General features: G+C 38.2%; 1 protein-coding gene across 9 annotated transcripts in view; it reads right to left on the reverse strand.

Annotated features, from left to right (window-relative positions):
* HTR4 (5-hydroxytryptamine receptor 4) overlaps nucleotides 1-25,381 on the reverse strand; it is a 213,092-nt gene that overhangs the window by 40,642 nt on the left and 147,069 nt on the right. For all 9 annotated transcript variants that reach the window (XM_058280659.2, XM_058280655.2, XM_058280667.2 and 6 more), the window contains one exon: nucleotides 15,694-16,262. In XM_058280659.2, the coding sequence (XP_058136642.1) occupies nucleotides 15,694-16,262 (569 nt within the window). The remainder of the gene's footprint in view (nucleotides 1-15,693; nucleotides 16,263-25,381) is intronic.

Here is a 25,381-nt window from a genome sequence, read left to right on the forward strand (position 1 = left end):
CCACCTTAAACAAATGCCTTATGTTCTCTAAGCCTCAATTTTCTTGTCTGTAAAATATTGGGTTCAGCAGTTTATTGCAGGCTATTTTAACAAAATATTAAATTGCCTCATGATTGGCTAAGGAGACACTGGAGGGATAAGATCATGTAACTTTGCCCCCCAATACCAATGCCTGGTTTGATCAGAACAGTTTCACTTTTATTTATTCATACTTCCAAGTAAGATTCCATTGGAACCAAAGATTTCCACATCTGAAAACATGTCCAGAAATCACTGGACCTTTTCAACTATGTTATCACTCCCAGCCATAAGTTTCTAAGCTTTTACGATACTAAGTTAAAGGGATGTAAAATTTGGCCAAACTTTGCTACACTAGGGCTGTTGAAACAATAAATTGCCTTGCCTTGAATAATAATGAGCTGCTTCTTACTGGGAAGAGAGAAAAGCAGCCAGCTATCAGAAAGTTATAGATGTGATTATTGCTTTGGTTGTGGTACCTGATCAGATCGCTTCTAAAGCCTTTTTTATGGCTTGTGTCTTAGAATAAAAAGTTTTGCATTCTTTTCAGAGTTTTGAGTAAACTAGCAAGCAGTATAGTTACGTAGTTAATAGCAAGGGCTTTTAAATCAGATGGACATGCTTTGGAATCTTGGCTCCATCACTGACCAGTAGTGGGACCTTGGCCAAGTTATTTAATCTCCCTGAGTCCAGATTTCCCCATCAGTAAAATGGGGATAACAATACCTGCTCCATAAGATAGACTAAGAAGTAAATGAAATGATGTAAGAAAATGCACTTCGCACAATTCCTGGCATATAAACCAGTGCTCAGTAAATGGGGGCTGCTAAGATGGTGGTGATGATGAAGATGGTGACCACCAGACTGGGAAACAAAATTATTCCTAAAGCAACCAAGTATTATTATACATGACAATCACATACACACACACATACACACACACACACACACATTTCCCAAAATCAGAACCTCAAAGTAAAACAATGCCAATTCACAAATAGAGGGCAAAACTAAATCATACCAGCCAGCAAAGAACACAAGTCTGAAAAGAATTAAAGGGTGACAAGCAAGCACTAAATACATTTGTTTGTCAGGTTTGTCAAAATATGGATTCAGTCATTTCTTAGAGAATAAAAATCTCTCCAAGAACAATTCTAACTGTGAAGTGTTTCTAGGAATATTGTTAGAAATAACCTGAAGTAGGCATGGAATTGAGAAAAGACATTTTGGAAATCATTTTGTGAAAAGTAGGTCCTCAGCTCTTTGGTTGAATATATCTTTGTTCAGTTGTTAGTTAATCTAGCCAGAGGCCATTCACTGAGGTTCCTTTCTGAAGGGCTGGAGTTGATTTCATAGCTTATGTAGGAGAACAGCAGTTAGAACCCTCTTCCTCAGTCCTTCTCAACAATTCTGCCCATAAAGTCCTTTTTCCCCTCCCACCCTACTCATTGTTCAGGGACTCGCTTGTCCCTTTTCAGGAGACCCTTAGAGTGATTTCAACATCAAGCCATTTTGCTTCAGACTTTTCTGAACAGGAACGCATTCCAGAAATATAAGCCTTATTTTACTACCCTGCATTCCTGCTCAAAGCCTAACTAGATGATGATTATGATAACAAGAAAAGTTACCAATAATTACCCTGTTCCAGGCTCTGTATGTTCAGTATCTCACTCAAGACTCACGTCATATGAAGCAAGCCTTACCTTTACTTTTATTTTGCACGGGAAGAAATCAAGGCTAGGAGAAGTCAAGTAACTTGCCAGGATCACACCATTTCACAGTGGAAGGACCAGGAGTCAAACTGACATCTGTCAAATATCAAGTGCTATGCTTTTAACTACAACACGAGCCTGCTTCACCAGCACCCCAGCTCCCTGCCTTGCCCCATGTGGAGACTGAAGTCCTGGTCCTAGCTGTTCTATATGAAGAAGGAAACCATGAATCCCAGTCCAGGGCTCCTGCTCCCTACAAATCTTTAAACAGTAATCCCTTTGATATCAAAGCATCAAATCAGCTGTGTACTGCTGAGCCTCTAGAGTGCTCAAAGATGAATTCCTTCCTTAGAAATGTCTAAATTTTCCATCAGTCACAGATTCCCAGGACAGAAAACACAATGGCTCCTGAAATTGGCAATTTCACCTCTGGCGCAACTCTTCTCAATGATAATCTTTCCAGAAGTTCTCCATCTTCAACCTAGCAAAATGTTACACCAGGTGAAACAGGTTTTGCCCTCCCCTGTGTTTCACTTCATTGTGGGAAGACTTCTGCAATTCTGTAACTCACGGAATCACAAAGGAAGGTTCTGAGAACATCTTCTTCAACCTCTTACTTCTTCCTCATCAGAGCTGGCTGATGATCAGTCAATGCTTCTGGTGACTGATGGTTATCAATACTTCTAAGTCTGATAATCATCCAATTTTCAGCTTCTACTTTACCAGGACTGTACCATGTTGTGCTGAAATACATAATCTTATAACTTCAACCTTTTGTTCCTACCTCTCTCCCTTGGGACAATGCAGAGCAAGTCTAATTCTTCTTTACCATGACAGCCCTTCAGATATAAAAAACAATGCTTATAACCGATAGCTTACTCATTCTAAGCTTAGCATCTCCCATTCTTTCCATTGTTCTTCATACGTCATGTATTCTGCAAAAAGAGTCATGGTATTTACCCTCTTCTGGGCACACTCTAATTTGTCAATGCCCTGGATAAAATGCAGCTTCTACCACTTCTATTGGCCAGGGCCCCACATCAATATGCCATGGACTAACACACATTTACATGGGAGTGTGGCTTTCTGGTGGGTCTCTTAGCCTGCTTTGGAGGCGATTCCTTCCTGAACAGCTGCTCTGACTAAATTGGTAGGGATTGTCCCTGCCAAGTACACTCTGTAAGGGAACAAGCCCATGGAGCCTGCCTGGGGAAAAGGCTTATCTGCAAGGTTACTGCTTCCATTCTAGCCACAGTAGTTCAGAACTCTTCCTCCCAGAAATAAGCCAACTGCCTTCTACAGAAATTTCTTTTTCCTTGTCTTGGGAATGGCTATGAATTTGGAGGGGCCAAATGGTGCAGAAACTGCAGTGAAGTGGAAGAATAACAGCATATGCAACCCCTGGAATTGTTAAAAGACGTCTCTTGCTGTCCCCTGGGAGTGGTAAGGAGGCACTCTTGCAAAGCCTAAAGGATTCATGTAAAGCAGGATTTCTCAACCTCAGTACTATTTCAACATTTGGGGACAGATAATTCTTCGCTGTGGGGGCTGTCACTTGTACTGTACTATATTTAGCAGTATCTCTGGCCTCTACTCATTGGATGCTGTGGCATCCTCCCAACTGTGATAAGCAAAAATGTCTCCAGGCATTGCCAAATGTTCTCCCATGGGCAAAACTGCTCCCAATTGAGAACCCCTGTTTTAAACCTACACAAATTCAGTTGACAAGCACTACTGGTTTAGCTAGCCCTAGTTTAACTAGAGCTAAATTTGAAGCATCATCTACTTCAACTTCCTAATTTTATTGGTGGCTGACAAGGATGATGACTTCTTGGTGGTCAGTAAGGAATTAGAAACTGGCCTCCTGTTTTTCACCGTATACCAGTGGTTCTCGACCCTGCTACACATTAGAGCTCCTAAAACACGGAAGCCTGGTTTCCAACCAGATCAATTAAAATAGAATCTCTACCAGTGAAGCCCAGGCTGGCTGGTGTTTATGTGCTCCCAGGTGATTCCAATGTGCCGCCCAGGCCAAGGGCCAGAACACCACAGCACACGACCTCTATTCTCAACCCAGGACAAACCACCCTGGGCATCTCTGAACCTGGGCGTTGATTTGGTGCCTGCCCCAAAGAACGGCAGGCACAGTCCCTCCTTACTGTGGGCACCAATCTCAGAGGGCCAGTAGTGAGAACGCTGACAGTCTGAGAGTGGGTGCACCTGCAAGGTATCAGGGATAAGACAAACACACACAGAACGTACCTAACATGTTCAGTGTGGTTATGTGCATTGTTGGGTCAAAGGTAATTCAAAAGCCAGCAGGCATTTTCAAAATAACAGTTCCAACTGTTCAGCACACGACTTGATGTACCCAAGAAACAAGTCTTGTCTCATGTTGCTTAAATAATTATTTATAAACAGTGTGATTAATTTAATTCAATTCATTTCTGGCTTTTCTCCTGGTAGAGGGTGCACTGCATTCCTTGTTTAAGGAATAGTGTTTAGAACATGGAGATTCTATTGAAGCATTTCTTAAGAAATGCTTATTGAGGAGCTCAGAAAATAACTGGAGATGAGTGTTTTACCAAGATACAAATGATATTACACATAAAATAATAATAAAATAACAATTATAGCAGCTTCCGTTCATTGAGTGCTCTCTGTGTATCAGGACCGGGGCTCATCATTGCACATGCTATCATATTTAAAATGAACAGAAACCCTATGAGATGAATTCTAATATAATCCCAGTTTCACTGAAGAGGAAACAGAGACCCAGAGATATTTGGTCACAAGCTCAAGTTCATATCAATAATAAATGGCAGAACTAAGGTAGAATTGAAACCCAGAGGTGCTGCATTCCAGCATCTGCAGCCATTACACTCTCCTGGGTGGGATTCTTTAGTCACACATCAAAGTTCATCTTCCCCAAAGTATGAGACAGGAACATTTCCTGATCAGTAAGTCTCAGTGGAGGGGAGAATGCTTAGAATTCAGAAATTTAGCCCAGGAACGGGCATCCTTAGGGGCGCCTTATGCCACCTCATTAACAAACTCCTGAGAGTGGGAGCATTCTGCAAACAGCACTAACTTTTCTACTCCTGAGTATTTCGTGAGTGAGAGGAGAACTTTTGATGTTGTTATTCTTACTGTGTGCCTTGTGTGGTTTCAACAAGATCCATTTACTCTAAGAAGATGCCTCAGGATGAGGCTGGTGAAGGGCTGGGCACAGGGCAGCTCCATGGAGGTTTGACATGCAGTTGCATAGGACCCCATGCTCAGAGGGGCCCCAGGTTTGGTTTAATGTTCTCCTGTCACTGTCTTGAAATCCTTAATAATTTTAGGCTTGACCTTGTGAAGAAGGCACAACAGAGCACGCGTGTAAGCAGGGGAGATACTTGCTATATGTGTGCATGCCACATAGTCCCTGTTGCCCCATCACATTAGTGACGATGCCCCGTGAGCAGAGAATCCTGGTGGACCCACCATGCATACAGGCGTTAAGTAAGACTCAAAGTGAGTACAAGATTAGTGTATACAAAGCTTTCTTCTTTTCCTTCTGGTCTCTGGTCAGCAGCTTCCTTAAAATGCTTACCTTGTATTTGCTTTGAGTCTCTGGAGAACTTGACCCACACGAGGCCCCGGGATTCTGTGCTCGTGCTCCACATTGGCACACCCTGACTCAGTGAGCAGGGACACTGCAAGCCCCAAGCAGCCACACTTTCCATTTGAACCAGAACTTGCCAAACACAGAAAGAAGCAATGCCCTTCTAAGAAACAAGAGCCATAAAGGGACCCTTTCTCACTTGTGTCCCTTTCCCACCCAGCCAACCACTGCTAAGAAAATACTGACTTAGAAAGAAAGGAAAAGATAGGGACACCCACAGTCGCTCTTCCTTTCAATTCTTCATTACTCAGCAGTAAGCCAAAGGTAGGGCAGTTATAGAATGTGCATGTATCAAGAAGGGAAATAATATTTTAAAAATTAATTAAAATAAACAAACAAATAAATAAATAATTTTAAAAAAGAAGGGAAATAAAAACAGTTGTGTTAGTTTTGTACACTGTTCTGGTAAGAAGGAAATATACAAGCATGGATAAACTACAAAATAAGATCAGTATAATTTTAGTGATTCCATACTAGTTAAATGCTCTTACATTTGCATTTAAAACTCATACTATGCAATATAAAGATAAATGGTAAACTCGATACTAATTGTTTAAAACGTTGATTTTTCTTATTCAACTGACAGTAAACAGCAAACAAAACATACCATAGCGCTGGGGTTGGTGTATGCTCAGGAAACTTGAATCTCTGGACTATCTATGTGCCAGCTGGGCCCTGAGTCTCAGCAGAGTTGAAACATCAGTGGACTTACCCAGGCCAGCTAACAGGGAGGTGAGGATGGTTAACCACCTCACCAGGGAGCCAACAGAGTCTACAGCTGCAAGCAGGAGAATCCCATCCATCCCATCCATCAAGAAGATCTAAGCCTCCTCTTGATTTAGAGGTGGAGTGGACATCACCATCCCAGGCTCCTCAGGATAGAGGTATAAAATATGGATTAGAGTGGACTTACTGGTATTCTACTATAGAACTATTGTGCCTCTAGCAATGGAAGAAACTATCATTGATGTGGAGACAGTGGCCATGGGAGTTGCTGAAGGCAGGGAGAGGGAAAAAGAGTTGTGATGCGAGGGCATTTTCGGGACTTGGAGTTGTCCTCAATGATATTGCAGGGACAGATGCAGAATATTATATATCCTGCCATAACCCATTGGATGGACTGGGAGAGAGTGTAAACTACAACATAAGCTATAATCCATGCTGTGTAGCAGTGCTCCAAAAGGTACTCATCAAATGCAGTGAGTGTACCATACTAATGAAAGAAGTTGTCAATGTGGGAGGAGTAGGGGGTGTGGGGAATGGGGTATATGGGAACCTCTTATATTTTTTGAATGTAACATTTTGTGTGATCTACGTTTCTTTAAAAAAAGAGAGAGATAATTTTAAAAAGAAGAAAAAAAACATGCCATAGGGGAGCAGATGTGGCTCAAGTGGTTGAGCACCTGCTTTCCACATGGGAGGTCCCAGGTTTGGTTCCTGATGCCTCCTAAAAGACAAACAAGCAAATCGAGGAAAAAACCAACTCAGGGGAACTGATGTGGCTCAGTGGTTATGTGCTGGCTTCCCACTTATGAGGTTCTGGCTTCAATCCCCAGCCCTGGCACTCAAAAACAACAACAACAACAAAAACCCTAAGTACAACAAAATGAAAATAAACCATGCCACAGCATGGAAAGACAGCAAATGAAGGAAAAAACTGTATCTGGTACCCTTAATGGCACTTTTTTCCTGGATTTGAACAAGAGGCCTTGCATTTTCATTTTGCATTGGGCCCTGAAAATTACTTAGCCCACCTGGAGAATGTGGGAGGAGGAAAGGCAAGGCAATCCTCGGCCATTTTTGATGCACCTAGATTAGGTATGCTTTGGTTCAAAACAATGAGGTAAATGATGAATCCAACAGTAACCTCCAAAATTCAGGGTAAAATGGCTAAATGTTAAACAACTTTCAAACATTAGCAGAAACCTCTAGGGATCCAAAGAAAATCAAACCTAAATTATTTCTTCACTGATAGATAAAATCTTCCAATTCATAATATGAAAATATTTATTTAAAAGTGGAATTCTGGCGTGCTAAAATTAAAAGTTGGCAAGAGGTTTCCTAGTAAAAACTATAACTATTCCAATTCTGGAATTAATACTTTTAAAAGTGGTGAAAATGTATTCTACTATGCAATAGGGAATAATAAGAACATTCGTTTAACAAATACATTAATTGAGCAATGTGTTAGACCCTGGGGGAACTTCAGGAGATAAAAAAGACATGTTATCTGTCCTTAAATACTCAGTCTAGCTGGGAAACAGGTAATAAACAAGTAAACAAAAATCAAATACAATTATAAATTCTGATAACTGTTACTTATAACAGAAATGACAAGGGGCAATAACACAGAATAACATTGTTTTCTATTACTGACTTTCTGTGAAACCTCACTCTGCCTTTCTTTTACTTTTTCTTAATCCTCGTATTTTCTTCCTCTATTCCATCCATTAATCTGAATATACTAATCGTGTGCATGGAAATGTCAGTGACTTATATAGTATAGCCACTAGAATTGGCTTATTACTGAGCTTTGGTTAATGAGAATTATTAAGTGTGAGGGAAAGTATATATTGCCTCCTTCCAGAGGAAGGAGTATATAATTCTTCTTTCGGAAAAGGTTCATGTACCTCTAGAGCAGAGTTGTTCGCTAGGACTGTAGGGGTGGTTGAAATGTTCTATAATTGTGCAGTCTTATCCAGTAGAAACTGAATTTTTAGTTTTATTTAATTTTAGTTAATTTAAATTAAAAATTTAATAGCCATATGCAGCTAGTGGTTACCCTATTAGACAGAAGAGCTCCAGTGGTCTTTGGATCAATCAGGAGGTTGAGGGGAGATAATGGTACATGATAGCCAAGAGCCAATTTAGATTAGCAAGAAGTTCTTTAGGAAGTACTTGCAGATGTTTACAGCCTTTGCAGGAACTAGGCAAGGGTCCTAGGTTTGAGCAAGGTTTGAACTTGGGAGAACCAGGTTAGAGATCTCTGCCTAGTTTGAGAGCAGAACAACCCATCTGAAAGCTAAACTTTGCATGAAATCTCTGCTTGTGTTACCTAACTTATAGACTGTTCTTATAACACAATTCTCTCTCTCAAGAGGACAGGGCTTTGCAGTTAGCAAAGCAATTTCACATCCATTATCTCATTTGATTTTCACAATGAGGTAGTGAGATAGGCAGAACAAGGATTATTTACCACAGAAGTCAAACTTGGAATCCTCAGAAGATTTCATGTGGAAGAACTCTTTCTTCTAAATTTTCAATTGCACCCCTGTTTTCTATTTTTCTGTGGATCATTTGAGCTAATCACCAGAGAGGCAGAAACTAAGCAGGTAAACAGAAGCTGGACTAAGGGAGCAGGAACATAAGTATTCCTTCACCCATTTGCCAAGTTCCACAAAGTTTCAGTCACTTTACTAGAGTTTGAGGATACAGCAGTGAACAAGATTGGCAAGGTGCTTGACATTTACCTAACAGACAAAGCTCCCAGAATTGAATCCCAAGTATGGTTTGTTCCTGTAACATTTCAGTCACCTGGTCACCCAGTTCTCATAGTAACAAGTTTATGTGGTCATATCATGCCTCCCACACAGGGAGCCACTTGGCTTGACTCATGGCTGAACTGAAACGTGCTTCCAAAAGCAATTTTCTTTCATACATTGCTAGCTTAAGTCCAACAAAATTATTACCATTTAAGAGACTGTATATACATGCATACAACATTAAAACTGCCCCAAGATACAATCACCACAATAATTCATGTTTGGAAACTATTTTTAGAAGGCTATGTTACTTACGTATCAAGACAAACTATTCCATCAGCTGACCAAAAAGTATCTTCACTTCTATTTTGAGTATGAGCTGGATATTCCCAGAGAAGGCACTTATCAGAGAGAAAACCAGGCACAAATGCAGACAACTCTGATTGCACACACATAAATCAGCACACTTTTAGTGATCAAAGTCCTCTAAGAACATCTTGCAAAGGAATATTTTAATTCACTGGTTACCTATCTGCTTGCTTAATAATCAAATGTTATGTAAAGCAAAGGGTCATAAGGATAGGGCCAAGCTTGGGAGACATACTGTTATAAACCCTTGAGGTCACCCTGGTTTGTTTCTAATTCCACCTGGAAAACTGAGATTCTATTCTCTCAAACAAGACTAAGAGAAAGAAGCTCCACAATCTCAGTATTGTCATGAATTGGCTCTCCCCAGTGTGATTCTTGGGTTGTAGACTACAATTTTTAGGATCTTGGGTAGACTAAAATAAGAAGACAGGTAATTTTCAATATAAGTATTTTAATCTTCCATAATCTGAAGACAATCATAAAGACATTTATTTTATCACCATCTACAGTTTTTCTGGCACTGTGTGAAGGACTATGTGATGTATACAAAAGAGGAATCCATAGTGTCCACCCACAGGTAACATTTGAACAGACAGGAGTGAAATAGGAGTTCTATAGTATAAAGCAGCACAAATGCCATGAGAAATAGTGCTGCAAATGGACCACAGTCACTCAGATGAAGTAGAGAAGGACAAGCGTCCCAATTTTTAAAAATGAAAAGGGAATTCTCTGGAAACTATAGAAGGAAGAGTCTGTTAGGAATCCTGAGGTGGACTTCTCTTAAACTGATAATTTCCTTGAAAGGTCAGTGTGTTCCCAGGGATAAAAGCCAAAAAGAAAGTACTAAGAATAAGTTCATCTCATCTAACTTTATTCCCATTTTAGGAAAGAGATTGAAAATCCATGAATTTGAACAAGCGACTAGTCTGCCATGATTTTTTTGTATACAATATAGAGACATATGTGCATTGGATAGTACTGGAGTTGGCAGATTTATAGATGATGCACAAACTTTAGCCAAAGGGTCAAGGTCAACATGGTAAGTGGTCATCCTAAGCCTGATTTTTGAGTGGACTAGACAAGACTGGGTTCTGGAGTCAGACCAAAGGCTTTGGGTCTGAATTCTACCTTCATCATTTCCTCTTTATGGGACTTTGGGCAGGTTACCTATCCTCTCTAAATCTCAGATATCTCATCTTTAAAATTGTGATAATAAAGGTACTTACCACTTTGAGTTTTTGTAAAAATTAAATGTGATGAATGCAAAGTGCTTAAATATAGTAACTGGCATACACTTTTCTGGAATAATGTTAGGTAACATAATCATTATTATTAATAACATGGAAGGAAGTCTCTGGTGACCATGTGTTAACAACATGGAAGTAATAAAAAGTACTTTTTATTAATGATTCCCTTAGAAGAGGATAATGAAGGCATGCTTATCAAATTCTAAATTTTATTTTGTGTGATCTATGTATCTTTTTAAAAAATAAAATAATAAAAAAAGAAAAAACTCCAAATTTTATACACACAGCTATAAATTTATTCAGGTATCATCCTATATTATTGTGATTCTTATTTTACCCCATATGGTTGGATTTTACATTTATTCCTATTTAACTCCATTTTTTTTCTATATTAACTAGTTGGTTCTTCTTTTTTAAATCTTTAAAATCTTCCTTCTGATATGTTTATTCTCTCTCAGAGCCCTAGGGAGGTATCTGCAGTTAGCAACATGACAGATAATGGTTTCCTTTACAGAGATGGGGAAAACTCAGAAAAGTTGTATATTGAGGGGGTATGGTTCAGCAAAGTAAGAATTCTGTTTTGGACCTATTAAATTTGTGATTCCCAAGAGAGAAATGTATGGAACAGTCAAGAAAGCAAACTGAATCTTCTGGTCTGGAGCATAGAGGAGAGCTATGATCCGGATATAATAAGAGAGATTGACTCATTCATAGGTTCTCTGCACATGACTCTTCTTCCCCTTTTATTTATTTTTTATTTGTTTCTCTCCCTTTCCCTGCCCCCCCCCCCCAGTTGTCTGCTCTCTGTGCCCATTCGCTATGTGTTCTTCTATGTCCACTTGTATTTTTGCCAGCGGCACCCGGAATCTGTGTTTCCTTTTGTTGCGTCATCTTGCTGCATCAGCTCTCCATATGTGCGGACCATTCCTGGGCAGGCTGTGCTTTCTTGGTGCTGGACGGCTCTCCTTACGGGGCACACTCCTTGCACGTGGGGTTCCCCTACACGGGGGACACCCCTGCGTGGCATGGCACTCCTTGTGCGCATCAGCACTGCGCGTGGGCCAGCTCATCACATGGGTCAGGAGGCCTTGGGTTTGACCTCCCATGTGCTAGGCAGAAACCCTATCCATTGAGCCAAATCCGCTTCCCATTCCCCTTTTATTTGAACCTATAATTAGCACTATATTTGATAAATATATGTCCCAGAGGCTTAAATCTTTGGTCCATCCATGTGCCAGTTGAGCCCTGAATTTCAGCAGAGTTCTAACAGCTACTCTCCAGTTCCTTGAACTCACCTAGGACAATGAACAAGGACATGATGATGGACAACGCCCATCCCAAGGACAGTGTCTGCAATTGCAAGCAAAGATAGCTCCATCAATCTGCCCCATGGAATCTAAGCCCCCTCTCAATTAGAAGCAGATTGAGTATCACCACCTCAAAATCTTCAAGACTGGGGAAAGAATGATGGACTAAAGCAGACATTATTATTCTACTTTAGACTTTTTATTATTCTAACAATGGAAGAACTCTTATCATTGATGTAAAGGCAGTGGTCACCAGAGGTTCTAAGGGATGAGAAGGAAGAATAGGTAGAATGTGGGGAGATTTTTGAGACTTTGGAATTGTCCTGCATGACATTGCAGTGACGGATACAGGTCATTGTATATTTTGTCATAACTTATAAAATTGTGTGGGACAGAGTGTAAACTAAATTGTGAACTATAGTCCATGGTTAGAGCAATGTTTCAATATGGGTTTATGAACTGTAACAAATGTGTCACTAATGAAGGATGTTGTTAATGTGGGAAAGTGTGGGACGGGGAGGGAGGGGGGCATATGGGAATCCCTTATATTTTTTATGTAACATTCATGTACTCTAAAGCTTCTTTAAAAATAAAAAAAAAATTAATTTAAAAAAAGAGAACTGACAGCATGTAGATGGTATTTAAAACTATGAATGTTGAAATCACAAAGAGTGTAGATTTGAGAAGAGAATCAAGAACAAAGCCCTCAAGAACTCAGCATTCAGAAGCTATTTAGAAAAGGAGAAACTTGTAAAGGAGACTTCCATAGAGTTGTAGGCAAGGTAGGAATAAAACCATGAACATATGGTGTTTTGAAAAATCAGAGTGGAAAGTATTTCAAATAGGAAATGACCAACTTTTTGAAACTAAATGAGAATACTTTGTCAAAATTTTAAACTTTACATGACAAATTTAACCAAAGTTTTAACTTTTTAAAGCAAGCAGAAGATGGAGAGTTGTATTTGCAAGTTATATAACCAAGGATCAACATAAAGAATACAATAAAGGACACCCAAAAATTAATAATACAACAAATTGATTAAAAAGCGAAATACATAAAGATGCAATTCATGTAAAGTAAATATAAAATTCAATAACTAATTTAAGAGTCTCAACCTCAGAAACTACCTAAAAGTAAATTGGAGTATTTTTGCAAATTCACCAAATAACAAAACATTGATAATACTCAGTGTTGCTGAGGATAAGGAGTAGAGGGTACTGTTATGAGAATGAAAACTGTGTTCTAGGAGGTCAATTTTGTGGTAAACATCAAAATTTTAAATGGCAGTACATGTCAATAGAGCAATTACACTGTGGGTAGCTATTTAAAAATAATGCTGGCACATATACTAAGAAATATGTGCAAGAGCAGTAAAAACAGTATAGTTTTGTAATAGCAAAAAATTGGAAACACCGTGATACCAACTAATGGGAAATAATTAATTACAATTTAATTTATATTTTAATATGTATTTTTAGTAATATGTATTTAATATGTATTTTAGTAATATGTATATTTAGTAGAAATGACTACAGGGCAGTTAAAAAGAATGAGTTAGATCTACATATATTAAAGCAGAACCATCTCCAAAATGTACTGTTAAGGGATAAAAAGCAAGGTACAGCAAATATAGAATGGTCCCAATTTTATAGAATAAAGAAAAAGAATCTATGATCTTGTATATTTGTACGAATGCTTGTAAATGCATTGAAAAGGTCACCATTCTAACGTTAACTGTTGTTTCTGGCAATAGGGGTAGGATTGACAGGATAAAAGCTGATTTTGTTGATGTGCCACATGTGGGAGTTTTAATAAAAATACAATTTTTTCTAAGTTCCTATATTTATCAGGCAATCAACTGGATATGAGATATACAGTAGTGAATAAAACAGTCAGGATCCCTGTCTTTGGGAGGCTCACCTTCTAGCGGATTCAGGTTTCAAATAGTCTTCTCTCCTCCGTAATGGCTGACCCCCACTCTTGTAAGACCCTCACGCCCACAGAAAAATATCTCAGGTCAACTTCCTATACTTTTCATGACCTCATGAAGAAATGTATGAATAAAGTCCATATACCTTTGCTTAAACTGCTATCTCGTTGCTTTTCAGTCACGATAAAAATTTATAAAAGCAGCAGGGATAAAATCATACAGACTGAGTAAAATAGGCTCTCTTGGGCTGCCTAGAAACCCCCAAATCCTTCCAACGACTGTTTCTATGGGAAAAGGCTACCAAGTTCTAATGAACTAACTTAACAAATGCACTACTGAAACATACACTGTAAGTTGTCAACAGCCTGTACTTAGGCAACTGCTAGCTTAAATAGCTAAAAACTATCTGGCACCCACACAGAAGAGCTTGCATACACACTTTATGGTTGGATTTCTTCTATGACACTCGCTAAGGCATAATAATTAAGAGAGAATGTCAGCCTATAGGAGTATCCTTTGAGTTCCTTCTACCAGCTGGAATCTCAACACCACACTAGGCTTTGGCTAGAAGTCTGCCCACACTGGTGGCAGACAATTGAATTCATGCTTATGAGCAGCCTCTGAGACACAGCATTTATATTTCATAGCAATTCCTATTTTCTCTTCATTTTTTCTTACACATACAAATGAAAATCCCCCAATTTTCAGCTGCCAGAACAGCTGGATACTGTCATCATCAGAAAAATTAAATGCTTGCCTCAAAGAAAGAACTGCTCTTTAGGAATTCTTATGCATCCCAAGGCAGAGGAAAAATATGCTTTTGACAATTCATCTTTGCCACAGAATGAATATACTTATCTCACAGGGCTCTTCACAGCTGAGTACAACTGTAGCACAGGGTGGCCAGAAAATTGCCAGGGTTTGAAGAGTCATTATGACAACTCACTGAACATTCAATTCCAAAGTCACTCTAGTCTCCATTAACCCTGTATGACCTTGGGTAAGTCACTTGACCTTCCCATGCTCTTTCAATTTCCATTTCTTTCCTCATGTTCTTCTCTCTGCCTGCAATGGCTTTCCTTATGTCTCCTCCATGTCTAAAATTTCTATAAAACATTCTTTGGTGAAGCCTTCCCTAATTCCCCTAAGCTAAATCAGCTTTCTTCCCTATTCATGTCCTTATTCTAGATATTTCATACCTCCATTATACCATTTCTCACATGGCATGGCTTTTGAGTATTTAGCTTCTATATTTATGAGGTTAATCACGTTATTTTATGACCATTATAGGGATCGGGCAATTTGCAATTACTACTACTCTTACTAATAAAATTATTAGTAGTATTACGGGAGCTAACCATGTGTCAGGCACTATATGAGTGTATTATCTAATTGTCACAAAAACCCTACCCTATGTGGCAAATATTATTATTAGCAGTTTTTACAGTTGAGAAATTGTGAAATGAAGAGAGATTATACTGATGTTTAGTAGGGGTGCTGAGAGTCAAAATAAAGTTTATTTTACTTTAAAGTCCATACCTTTAATCACTGCCCTAAAATAATGCATTTAAATAATAGTGAATAACATTTTCTAAGTGCTTAAAGGCATCAGACTCTGTACTACATGCTCAACATACATTAGTTAATTTTATCCTCACAAAAATCTTGTGATGCAGATACAGAGGTTATTATCTCATACTTTAAAAAATGAAATTAAGGTTCAGAATGGTTAAGTGACTTGCCCAAGTTCACAGAACTATACTGACTGAATTGGAAGGCAGGTCAGTCTTCCTCCAGACTCTGAGTCCTTATCTACTAAACTATTTTATGGTTATATTCCTTAATCATTATAAACACTGCACAGGTTTTGGGGATAACCCCTAGGGAAATGGAAAATGGGGGTATTGCTCCTTCTGAGCAATGCAAATCAATGAAATTTATCAACCCCCTAAGCACTCACCTTAGCACATGTGTGGATCCATTAATGGTTGTGGTTGAACAGGGGACAGTCTGGCCCAGAATGGCAGGTCTTCGGTAGCGCTCATCATCACAGCAGAGGATGATGAGGAAGGCACGTCTAAAAGACTTATTCAGGAAGGCGTAGAGAAAGGGGTTCAATCCGGAATTGATATAGCCAAGCCAGAGGAAAGCAGTCCACACCTGGCCGGGGACAGTGTAGTCTATGAAAGGATCCACAATATTGGTGACAAAGAATGGAGCCCAGCAAAGGCAGAAGCAACCCATGATGATGCACAGGGTCTTGGCTGCTTTGGTCTCTGTTCTCATGCGATGCGTGCTGTGCTGGTCTGCTGGCTGGGGTCTGCCCTCTGAGGGGGCTCCTGCCCGCTGCAACATCTGGATCTGGTGGGCATGCTCCTTAGCTGTGACATAGATGCGATAATAGGCCAGCACCATGAGCAGAAACGGAATGTAGAAGGCCACCACAGAGCAGGTGACAGCGTAGGGCTTGTTGACCATGAAGACACAGTACGTAGAGTTAGAATTCTGGTTGAATTTCCTTTTTTCTATCTGAGAGTGAGAGTGAAAGAGGACATGAGGAAGGGAGGGAGTGAGGAATGGAAGGAGAAATGAAGGGGAAACAGGAGGAGAAGAAAAGTGTAATAAAAAATAAAGGATGACAAAGAAGAGAAGGAAAGGGAGGATTGAAAGAAAAAGGGGGAAAGGAACAGAGAAAGGAGGAGGAGGGAAAAACGAAAAAGGGAAAGAGAAAAGGAAAGAAAGAAGTTTATCACCTTAGCCTTGTTTGTTTCATAAGTCCACAGCACACAGAACCTCAGAGTTCAGAGAACTTGGTCTGCTTAAGAAGGGCTGATGGCCCCAGGAAAGAACAGAAATAAAATGGAGAAAAAAATCTTTCTTCATTCCACCTACCCAACAGGTAGTGAAGTTCTGTCTCTCTTCTTCCTTGCCCATTTGCTTGCACATAATATACCCAAGACACAACAGGATGGCTGTAGGTTAGTAACTTCTGAATCACCTGAGGTGCTTACTGAAAGTGCAGATTCCTGGCTCCACCCAGACCTACTGGATGGAAATCTCAGAGTAAGAGGGCTCAGTTATCTGCATTTTTCACAAGGTTTTTAAAAAACTAACTAAAGCTTATTAACATTTGAGAACCACTGCTCTATAACATTCTAAACCCAGCTCTTTCTGGGACTTCCTGGGGGCACATTGCTAGGTTTATATCTCTTCTTACTATCCACTTTGCTGAAGGTTTTTCTCATTTAGGTACAGAGTATTCAAAGTATCAGTATAGAGAAATGGCCATGAGGACATTAGAGCTTAGGATAAAGAAATGGTAGCTATTTTGGAACCATGGATGTGATAGTTAAGTTCATGTATCAGCTGGCCAGGTTTTGATGTCCATTGTTTGGTCAAGCAAGCACTAGTCTGATTGTTTCTGTGAGGATATTTCCTGGACTTAAATCATCAGTATATTGATTATATCTATGGCTGATTACATCTACAATCAACTGAGGAGATTGCCTTCAGCAATGAGAGAAGTCTCACCCAATTAGTTGAAGACTAAAAGGAGAAGAAAACATTTCCATCTCTGCTTCAGCCAGCCAGCTCCTCCTAGGGAATTCACTGAAAACCTTCCTTGGAGTTACCAGCTGGCAGCCTGCCTCCCCTATAGAATTGTGTATGTCCACAGTCACGTGAGACAATTCTTATTAAAATCTCATAATTTTTGTGTGATCTGTGTGTCTTTAAAAAAAAAGATAATTAAAAAAAAAGGAAAAAAAATCTCATAATATTTGCAGGTATCTCCTGGTTCTGTTTCCTTAGAGAACCCTGAGTAATACAATGAAAGAAAAGGTTATATAGATTAGGTAGGGCAATATCATTAAGGACCTTGAACGCACACCAGGGAACAGAACCTCACTGCCTTAATTTACCTTCTTCCATTTTCTCCCCAACCTACTCCATTCTGGTCTTCAAACCAACCCTACTGAAACTGCCCTGGTCAAGGCGTCCGTTATCAGTGACCACCCTAGTTCCAAGCCCACCTATCTACACCTTTGACACTTAAACCCTCCATCCTTCTTCTTCTTTGGATAAATATTTTACTGAACTAAAAAAAATGTACAAAAAGTACATAAATATTAAATGTATATAGAAATGGATGAATCATTATGAATTAAACACACCTTTGCTATAAGGTCATTTGATTTTTACCTGTTAGACTCATTCATACTGTTGCATGTATCTGTTTTTTATTCCTCTTAATTGTGTTAAAATATTGCACTGTATTAATAAACCACAATGATCCCATTCTATAATTGATGGACATTGTCATTGTTTTCAGTTTTCTTGTTTGTAAACATAAATTTTGTTAAATGCACAGAATTAAAACCTTGTAGATTTCTGGCACTTTGAATTTTAGTGGCTCAAAATGAGGCCTCTAGCCTTTTAAATTGCCAAACTCTTCACCATTTTGAATAAAACTTGTACAGGTGTGTCTGCACACACATATTTTATTTCTCTTAGGTAAATACCTAGGCGTGAAATTGCTGTGTCATAGGGTAAGCATATACGCAGCTTTAGGTAAATACTACCAAAAACTTTTCCGAAGTGGTTGTATCAACTTACGTTTCTACCACAGGGTATTAGAGTTCCAGTTACTCTGCATCCTCACCAACACTTGGTACTGTCAACATGTGGAGGTGTTCTCATTGTGGGTTTGTCTGCTCATTTAATGGTGTTGTAAAGTTCACCTGATTACATCAGCAAAACACTCCGTGTGTCCCTGACTACCTTTCCGGTGAGTTTAGATTAGCATATGCCTTGTGTCTAAACATTATTATTGGAGCGTGTCCTGGGCATCTGTGCCCATGAAAGTCCAATCCAGTGTCATTCCTGTCTGAAAGTAGAACTGAGCTTCTGCTTCTGTTTGGATATCCTCTCTTATAAAGTGATGGTTTAGGTATTTTCTAATTTTAAAAATTGTGTTGTGCTTCTCTTTCTTATTGATTCTTAATAGTTCTTTTATATGTTGGCCATAAGTCTTCTGTCAGATACATGCAACTGCAATTATCTTAGTTCATGCCTTTTAACTCTTTTACTAGTAACTTGTGATGGAAAGAAGTTCTTAATTGTAAGAATTTATTCTTAGCTCAGTTTATCGACTTTTCCTTTTAGTTATATTTTTGCATTCTATTTAAGAAATCTTTATTTACACTTAAGTATAAAAACATTCTCATATGTAATCTTTAAAAGACATTCTTCTCTATTATCTCAATTCATTTTTATTGTATTAGCTTTTACGTTGAATTCTATTACCCATTTGGGATTAGTTTTTCTTTTATGGTGTAATGCAGGAGCCAATAAGATTTTTTTACCTGATGGACACCCAATTGATACTGCAACATTTATTTAAATGACCACCCTTTCCCAACTACACAGCAGTATAATCTTAGTTATAAGTCATCGACTGTATATGCATGGTTCTGAGTTTTCTATTTTGTTCCCTTGATTTATTTGCCTACCCGTGTACCAAAACTACATTGTTTTAATTTCTGTAACTGTATAATACATCTTGGATAAATTCATAGTAAAAGTCCTCCAACTGTAGTTCTTCTTTAAGGTTCTCTTGGCCATTCCAGAAGGTTTACATTTCAGTATAAAATTTCATTAAAAATCTGGTAGGCTTTTGATGGCAATTGGAATAGAATGATTGAGGAAAACTAACATCTTTACAATAAGTCTTCTAATTAATGAACATAGTAAATCTTTCCCTTTAAGACTTAAAAAAATTCAGCAATATTTTGAAATATTCTGTATAGACATCTTGCACATCTTTTGTTAGATTTATTCCTGAGTATTTGATGTTTTTACTATTGTGCTGTAAATGGTGTCATTTTAAAATTTTCATTCCTAATTATTTGTTGCTAGTGTGTTGAAATTTAGAAGGTCTTTTTTTGGTATTCTGACTTCACATTCGGCAACTTTACTGAGTTAGTTATTAATTAATATTTTATCTATAGATTCTTCTGAATTTTCTTCATGAACATTTGTGTGACCTGCAAATAATGACAGCTTTATTTCTTCCTTTCCAATTCTAATACCATTTTTTCTTGCCTTATTGAACTTCCTAAGACCTCTGGTATTACTGTGAAAAAAGTATTAGCAGTGGACCTCCTAGTTTCATTCTCAATTTTAGGAGAAGAGTTTTAATCTTTTTAGTAAGTATGGTTGCCGCTGTAAGTTTTTTGTCAATAGCCTTATACCCGCTTGAGAGTGTTTCCTTTTATTCTTAGTGTGCCTATAATATGTTTTCTTATTCTATAAACTATGAACTGGTATTGAATTTCAGAAGCAATGAGATGATTATGGGTTTTTTTATTCTCTTTCTTTTATTAATGCAGTAAATTACATTTGTTACATTGTATTCCTGGAATAAACCTCATCTGTATTGGATGCTGTGATACACCTAGATTCCTTTGTAGGATTGAAGGACTTTTCTCTCAACTGTTATGAACAGTTCTCAGTCATCAACCTTCTCAAGAAATAGCCCTTGGCTGATGACAGCTGCCTAACCCAATGCCACTTCCTCTTCCTGGGGGTGCCCTTCATCTAATATGAATATATACATAAGTAAAGTTACGAATGCTTATTTACTAGTTGTATACACATTGAATATCACACCTTCTAAGAATATGGTATATTTTCCTACTGAACTGATATTTTCATCATTACAAAATATTTCTATCTCAAGTAATATTATTCCCCTTAAGTTTTATGTAATTTTTGATCTTAGGAGAGCTACACTAGTTGTTTTTGATTAGTTCTTACAAAGCATATCTCTCTTTATTATTTTATTTTCAAACTTTGTCTCCTTATATTTAATGGCCTTCTTTTATAAACAGCATATATTTACACTTTTTATTCAGTTGATAATGTTTGTCTTTCAGTGTCTTTTCTTTGAAGAATTTAATCATGCAATATTTAATATAACCACTGCTTAAATATTCTACTATCTTGCAATATGTTTTGTATATATCTCTTCCCTTCTTTGCCCCCTTTTTCTTCCCTTATTGCTTTTTTTGCAATAATCAAATAGTTGATACTATCAAATTATTTCTCCCTCTATTAGCTTATTAGTTATACATGCTTTTATATTCCTTACATTATTTTATATGTTACAGCTTTTTACAGTCTAATTTATATTACTACATTTAGCATTATTTGGGCAGTCAAGGATCTTAAACACTCTAGCTACATTTACTCATACATCTCTGCCTATATGTTGTTTTTTCATGTGTTTCAATTCCATATACGTATATTTTTTAGTGTTTTTTATTTTGAAAGAAGCTTTAGATTACTTAAATGTTACATTAAAAAAGGGGGGATCCCCATATGCCCCACCCCATTCCCCTCCCATACTTTCCCACATCGACATCTTTGAGTAGTGTTAAAATTGATGAACACATATTGACGCATTCCTACTAACCATGGACTATAGTTTATATTATAGTTTATACTTCTGTTCCACACAATTTTATAAGTTACGGAAAAGTGTATAATGGTTTATATCTGTCATTGCAATGCAGGACAATTCCAATGTCCCAAAAATGTCCCCATAGTACACCTATTCTTCCCTCTCCCACCCCTCAGAACCTCTGGTAGCTACTGCCTTTATATCAATAATAAAATTTCTTCCACTGCTAGAATAATACTAAGTTTCAAGTAGACCAATAATAAGTCTACTTTAATCCATTGTTCATTCCCCAATTTTAAGGGGTTTTGAATGGTGATACCCACTCAGTTTCTAATTGAGAGGGGGCTTAGATTCCATGGGGCAGATGGATAGAATTCTCTTGCTTGCACTTGCAGACACTCTCTGTTCCTTGGGATGGGCATTGTCCATCATCATCTCCTTGTTCATTGTCCTAAGTGAGTCCAATGAATTGGAGAATAAGTTTTTCACCCCTGCTGAGACTCAGGGCTCAAATGGCACATGAACAGACCAAAGATTTAAGTCTCTAGGACATATATTAAATATCAACCTGGTGACTTGACATCTCAACTCCCATATCTAATAGGTACCTCAAATGTATGTTGTCCAAAAATACATATTTGGCTCTCTCCATCCCACAAGCCCGATTCCACACAGTCTTTCCTATCTGGATTGACAGTCATTCACTCCAATATTCTGTTGGCTCAGATTAAAATCCTTGGAGTCATAGATGACTCCTTTTTCTTTCACACTTGGAGTCATAGCTGACTCTGTTTTCTTTCACACTCCTCTTCCAATCCATTAGTAAATTTTATTTCTTCAAAATATATCCAGATTCCAACTAATTTTTACATACTCCATTTCTATCACTGAGACTGGAACATCACTGTGCATAATTTTTTGAATTACTTCAATAGATGAGCACAAAGAGACTATTAATAGAGAGCTAGAAATTATGGAAAGAAACCAAACAGAACTGAAGATCACATTAACAGAAATAAAGATTTCCCTAGAGGGGTTCAACAGCAAATTGGAGCTGGCAGAAGAAAAAAACCAATGAACTTGAAGATAAGACCATTGAAATAATCTAGTCTGAGGAAAAGAAAGAGGGAAGAAAGAGGAAAAGTGAACAGAGCCTGAGGAACCTGTGAGACATGACTAAGTATACCAATATAAGCATTGTGGAAGTCCTAAAAGGAGAAGAGAGAAAGGGCAGAGAGAATATGCAAACAAATAATGGCTGAAAACTTCCCAAATTTAATTTAAAGACATGAATATATGTGCCCAAGATGATCAATGAACTCCAAACAGGATAAGCCCAAATAGACCCACACCGCACCATGTTATAATTTAACTGTTTTATGCCAAAGATAAAGAGAATTCTGAAAGCTTTAAGAGAGAAGCAACATGCCACATACAAGGCAGCCTCAATAAGATTAAGTGTCAATTTCTCATCAGAAACCATGGAGGCAAGATAGCACTAGTAAGAAATATTTAAAGTGCTGAAAGCAAAAATTGTCAACCAGGAATTACATATCCAGTACAACTGTTCTTCAAAAATGAAGAAGAGATTAAAACATCCACATAAAACCAAAGCTGAGGTACTTCATCACCATTAGATGAGCCATACAAGAAATGGAGTTCTGCAGGTTAAAAGGAAAGGAGACACTAGACAATCAACTGAAGTCTTATGTAGAAATAAAGATCTCTGGTAAAGATAATGATATGGGTAAATATAAATACCAATACTATTTTATTTTTGATCTGTAAGTCCACTTTTTATTCCTCCATGAACTAAAAGTCAAATGCATAAAATGTAATGACAGATCATAGGTTCAAATAAAAGGAGAAGAAAAGCCATGTATAGGGAAATTGTAATTGTCTGCCCTGCTTATAATGCCAAGTATCAAGATGTCTCTAAAACTCTCAGGAGTCCCCATGTTTGAGGCACTGTTTACTGTAGCAGTCAATGACAACCTCCTGAGGTGTACATAAGCATAACCTCTGGAATGGCCTCCCAACTCACTCTGAAATATGTTAACCATAAACACTCTTTTGTATTTAATATTTCCTCCTAAGGTCAAAGTCTTCTCATAAAATATATGTTCCAGAGATTTAAATCTTCAGTCCTTTCATGTGCCATTTGAGCCCTGAATATCAGGTCAGAGTTGCAATACCTACTCTCCTGTTCATTGGACTTGCCCAGAACAACTAACAAAAGGATAATGATGGGCAAAGTCTATCCCAAAAAACAGAGTATCTACAACTGCTAGCAAGACAGTTCTATCTGCCCCATGGAATCTAAGTCCCCTTCAGTCAGAAACAGAGTGGGCATCACCATCCCCAAACTCTCAAGATTGAGGAATGAACAAGCTTAAGAGGGGAATGCAACTATTGACTAAAGTAGACATTATTATTCTAGCAATGGAGAACTTGTAACATTGATGTAAAGGCAGTGGCTACCAGAGGTTCTGAGGGGAGGGAGAGGGAAGAAGAGGTGTAACATAGAAGTATTTTGGGGGCAATGAAATTGCCCTGCATGACATTGCAATGATGGATACAGGACATTACACATTTTGTTAAAACCTATAAAATGGTATGGTACAAAGTGTAAACTATAATGTAAACTATAGACCAAGGTTAGTGGCAATTCTTCAATATGTGTTCATCAATTGTAACAAATGAACCACACTGATGGAAGATGTTATTAATGGGGAAAAACTGGGGAGGGGGCAGTAAATGGAAACCCCCTATATTTTCAATGTAGCATTTATGTAATTTAAAGCTTCTTTAAAAAAAAAAACAGAAAATAGTGTTAGTGGAACACTCTAGGTTCTGGGCTTCTGGGTTCTTGGTTCATGTTGCATAAAAGAATTTAAGGACACACCATAGGGTAGGCAAGGGAGTAAAGAGTTTTTTAAGACATAAGAAAAGAAAAACAGAACTCTACTCCAGACATGGTTGCAGGCGTGCTGCAGTGTGAGATGTGCACGTGGGGCTCCAGGTTAGGCCTTTTTAAGACCTTTCCTCCCCCCCCTTTCTAAATCTGGGGAGAGACCCCAGCTGTTTGCTGTTCTGATTGGTTGCCTTAAGATTCCCCCCGTTACTTCTCAGAGGGCAAATGGGAGGCCTGTTTGGAGGTATTCGGGGCTTCCCCTTGACCCTAGAAGAGAGTTCCAAATGGGACCTGCAGCCAGGGTCTCCACCGGCTCTTTCCATCTTTGTTCTTCAGTAGCAGTTTTCCCCTCAGGCAGTTTCCAGATGGGGTCTCATGGCCATGTTCTCTGCCAGGTCCCACCTGTCTCTTGCCTCTTCCCTATACTAACCCGCCTCAAAAGGACTGAGATTTCTAGAAGAAGATTAAATTGTGCCTCAAGACTACATGATCTACTCCTCTCTGAATCTCTAGCCTGCTGGCCTCCCCTATGGATTTCAGGCCCAAGACTTCAGCATCACTCTTACTGGAATTTCCAGCTTGTTGGTCTGCTCTACAAATTTCAAACCTGCCAGGGTCCCCCTCAATCAAATGAGCCAATCCCATAAAATAAATCTTCTAGAATTAAAAACTATATATATGTACTCTCATCTCTGCTACTTTTTGGCCCTATGGCCTTGATTCAGTTACTTGACTATCCATATATTTTCTTTATCTGTAAAATGAATTGATGATAATATTTATCACATAGGGTTAATGAGGAAGATTAAGTAATACCAGCAAAGCACTTAACAACTGTGACTGACACATAATATTCATTCAATAAGTATCAGATATTATTATTGTTATTGTTATTGTTAATATACAAACTATTCCAGGATTATATTACTATACATACATATGATTGTGCTTGGAGACTTTGTCTAGGAATAAATACTTTTCCAAAAACAAACCAAAAAATGTAATGATTTATCAATGGTTTTGGGTCATAATGTATAAACATGTAATTTGTGACAAGAACTACATAAAGATGGGGAGATGGAGTGGTATAGGAACAGAGTTCATGTATACTATCTAAGTTAAGTTGGTATCAAAACAAGACTGTTATAGATTAAGGAGGTTAAATTTAAGCCCCATGATAACTATAAAAAACTATCAAATATGCATACTGAGAGGGGAGCAGATGTAGCTCAGTGGTTGAGCACCTGCTTCCTGTGTATGAGGTCCTGAGTT

The sequence above is a fragment of the Dasypus novemcinctus genome, chromosome 2 (genome assembly GCF_030445035.2).
Source record: "Dasypus novemcinctus isolate mDasNov1 chromosome 2, mDasNov1.1.hap2, whole genome shotgun sequence".
Lineage (NCBI taxonomy): Eukaryota > Metazoa > Chordata > Mammalia > Cingulata > Dasypodidae > Dasypus > Dasypus novemcinctus.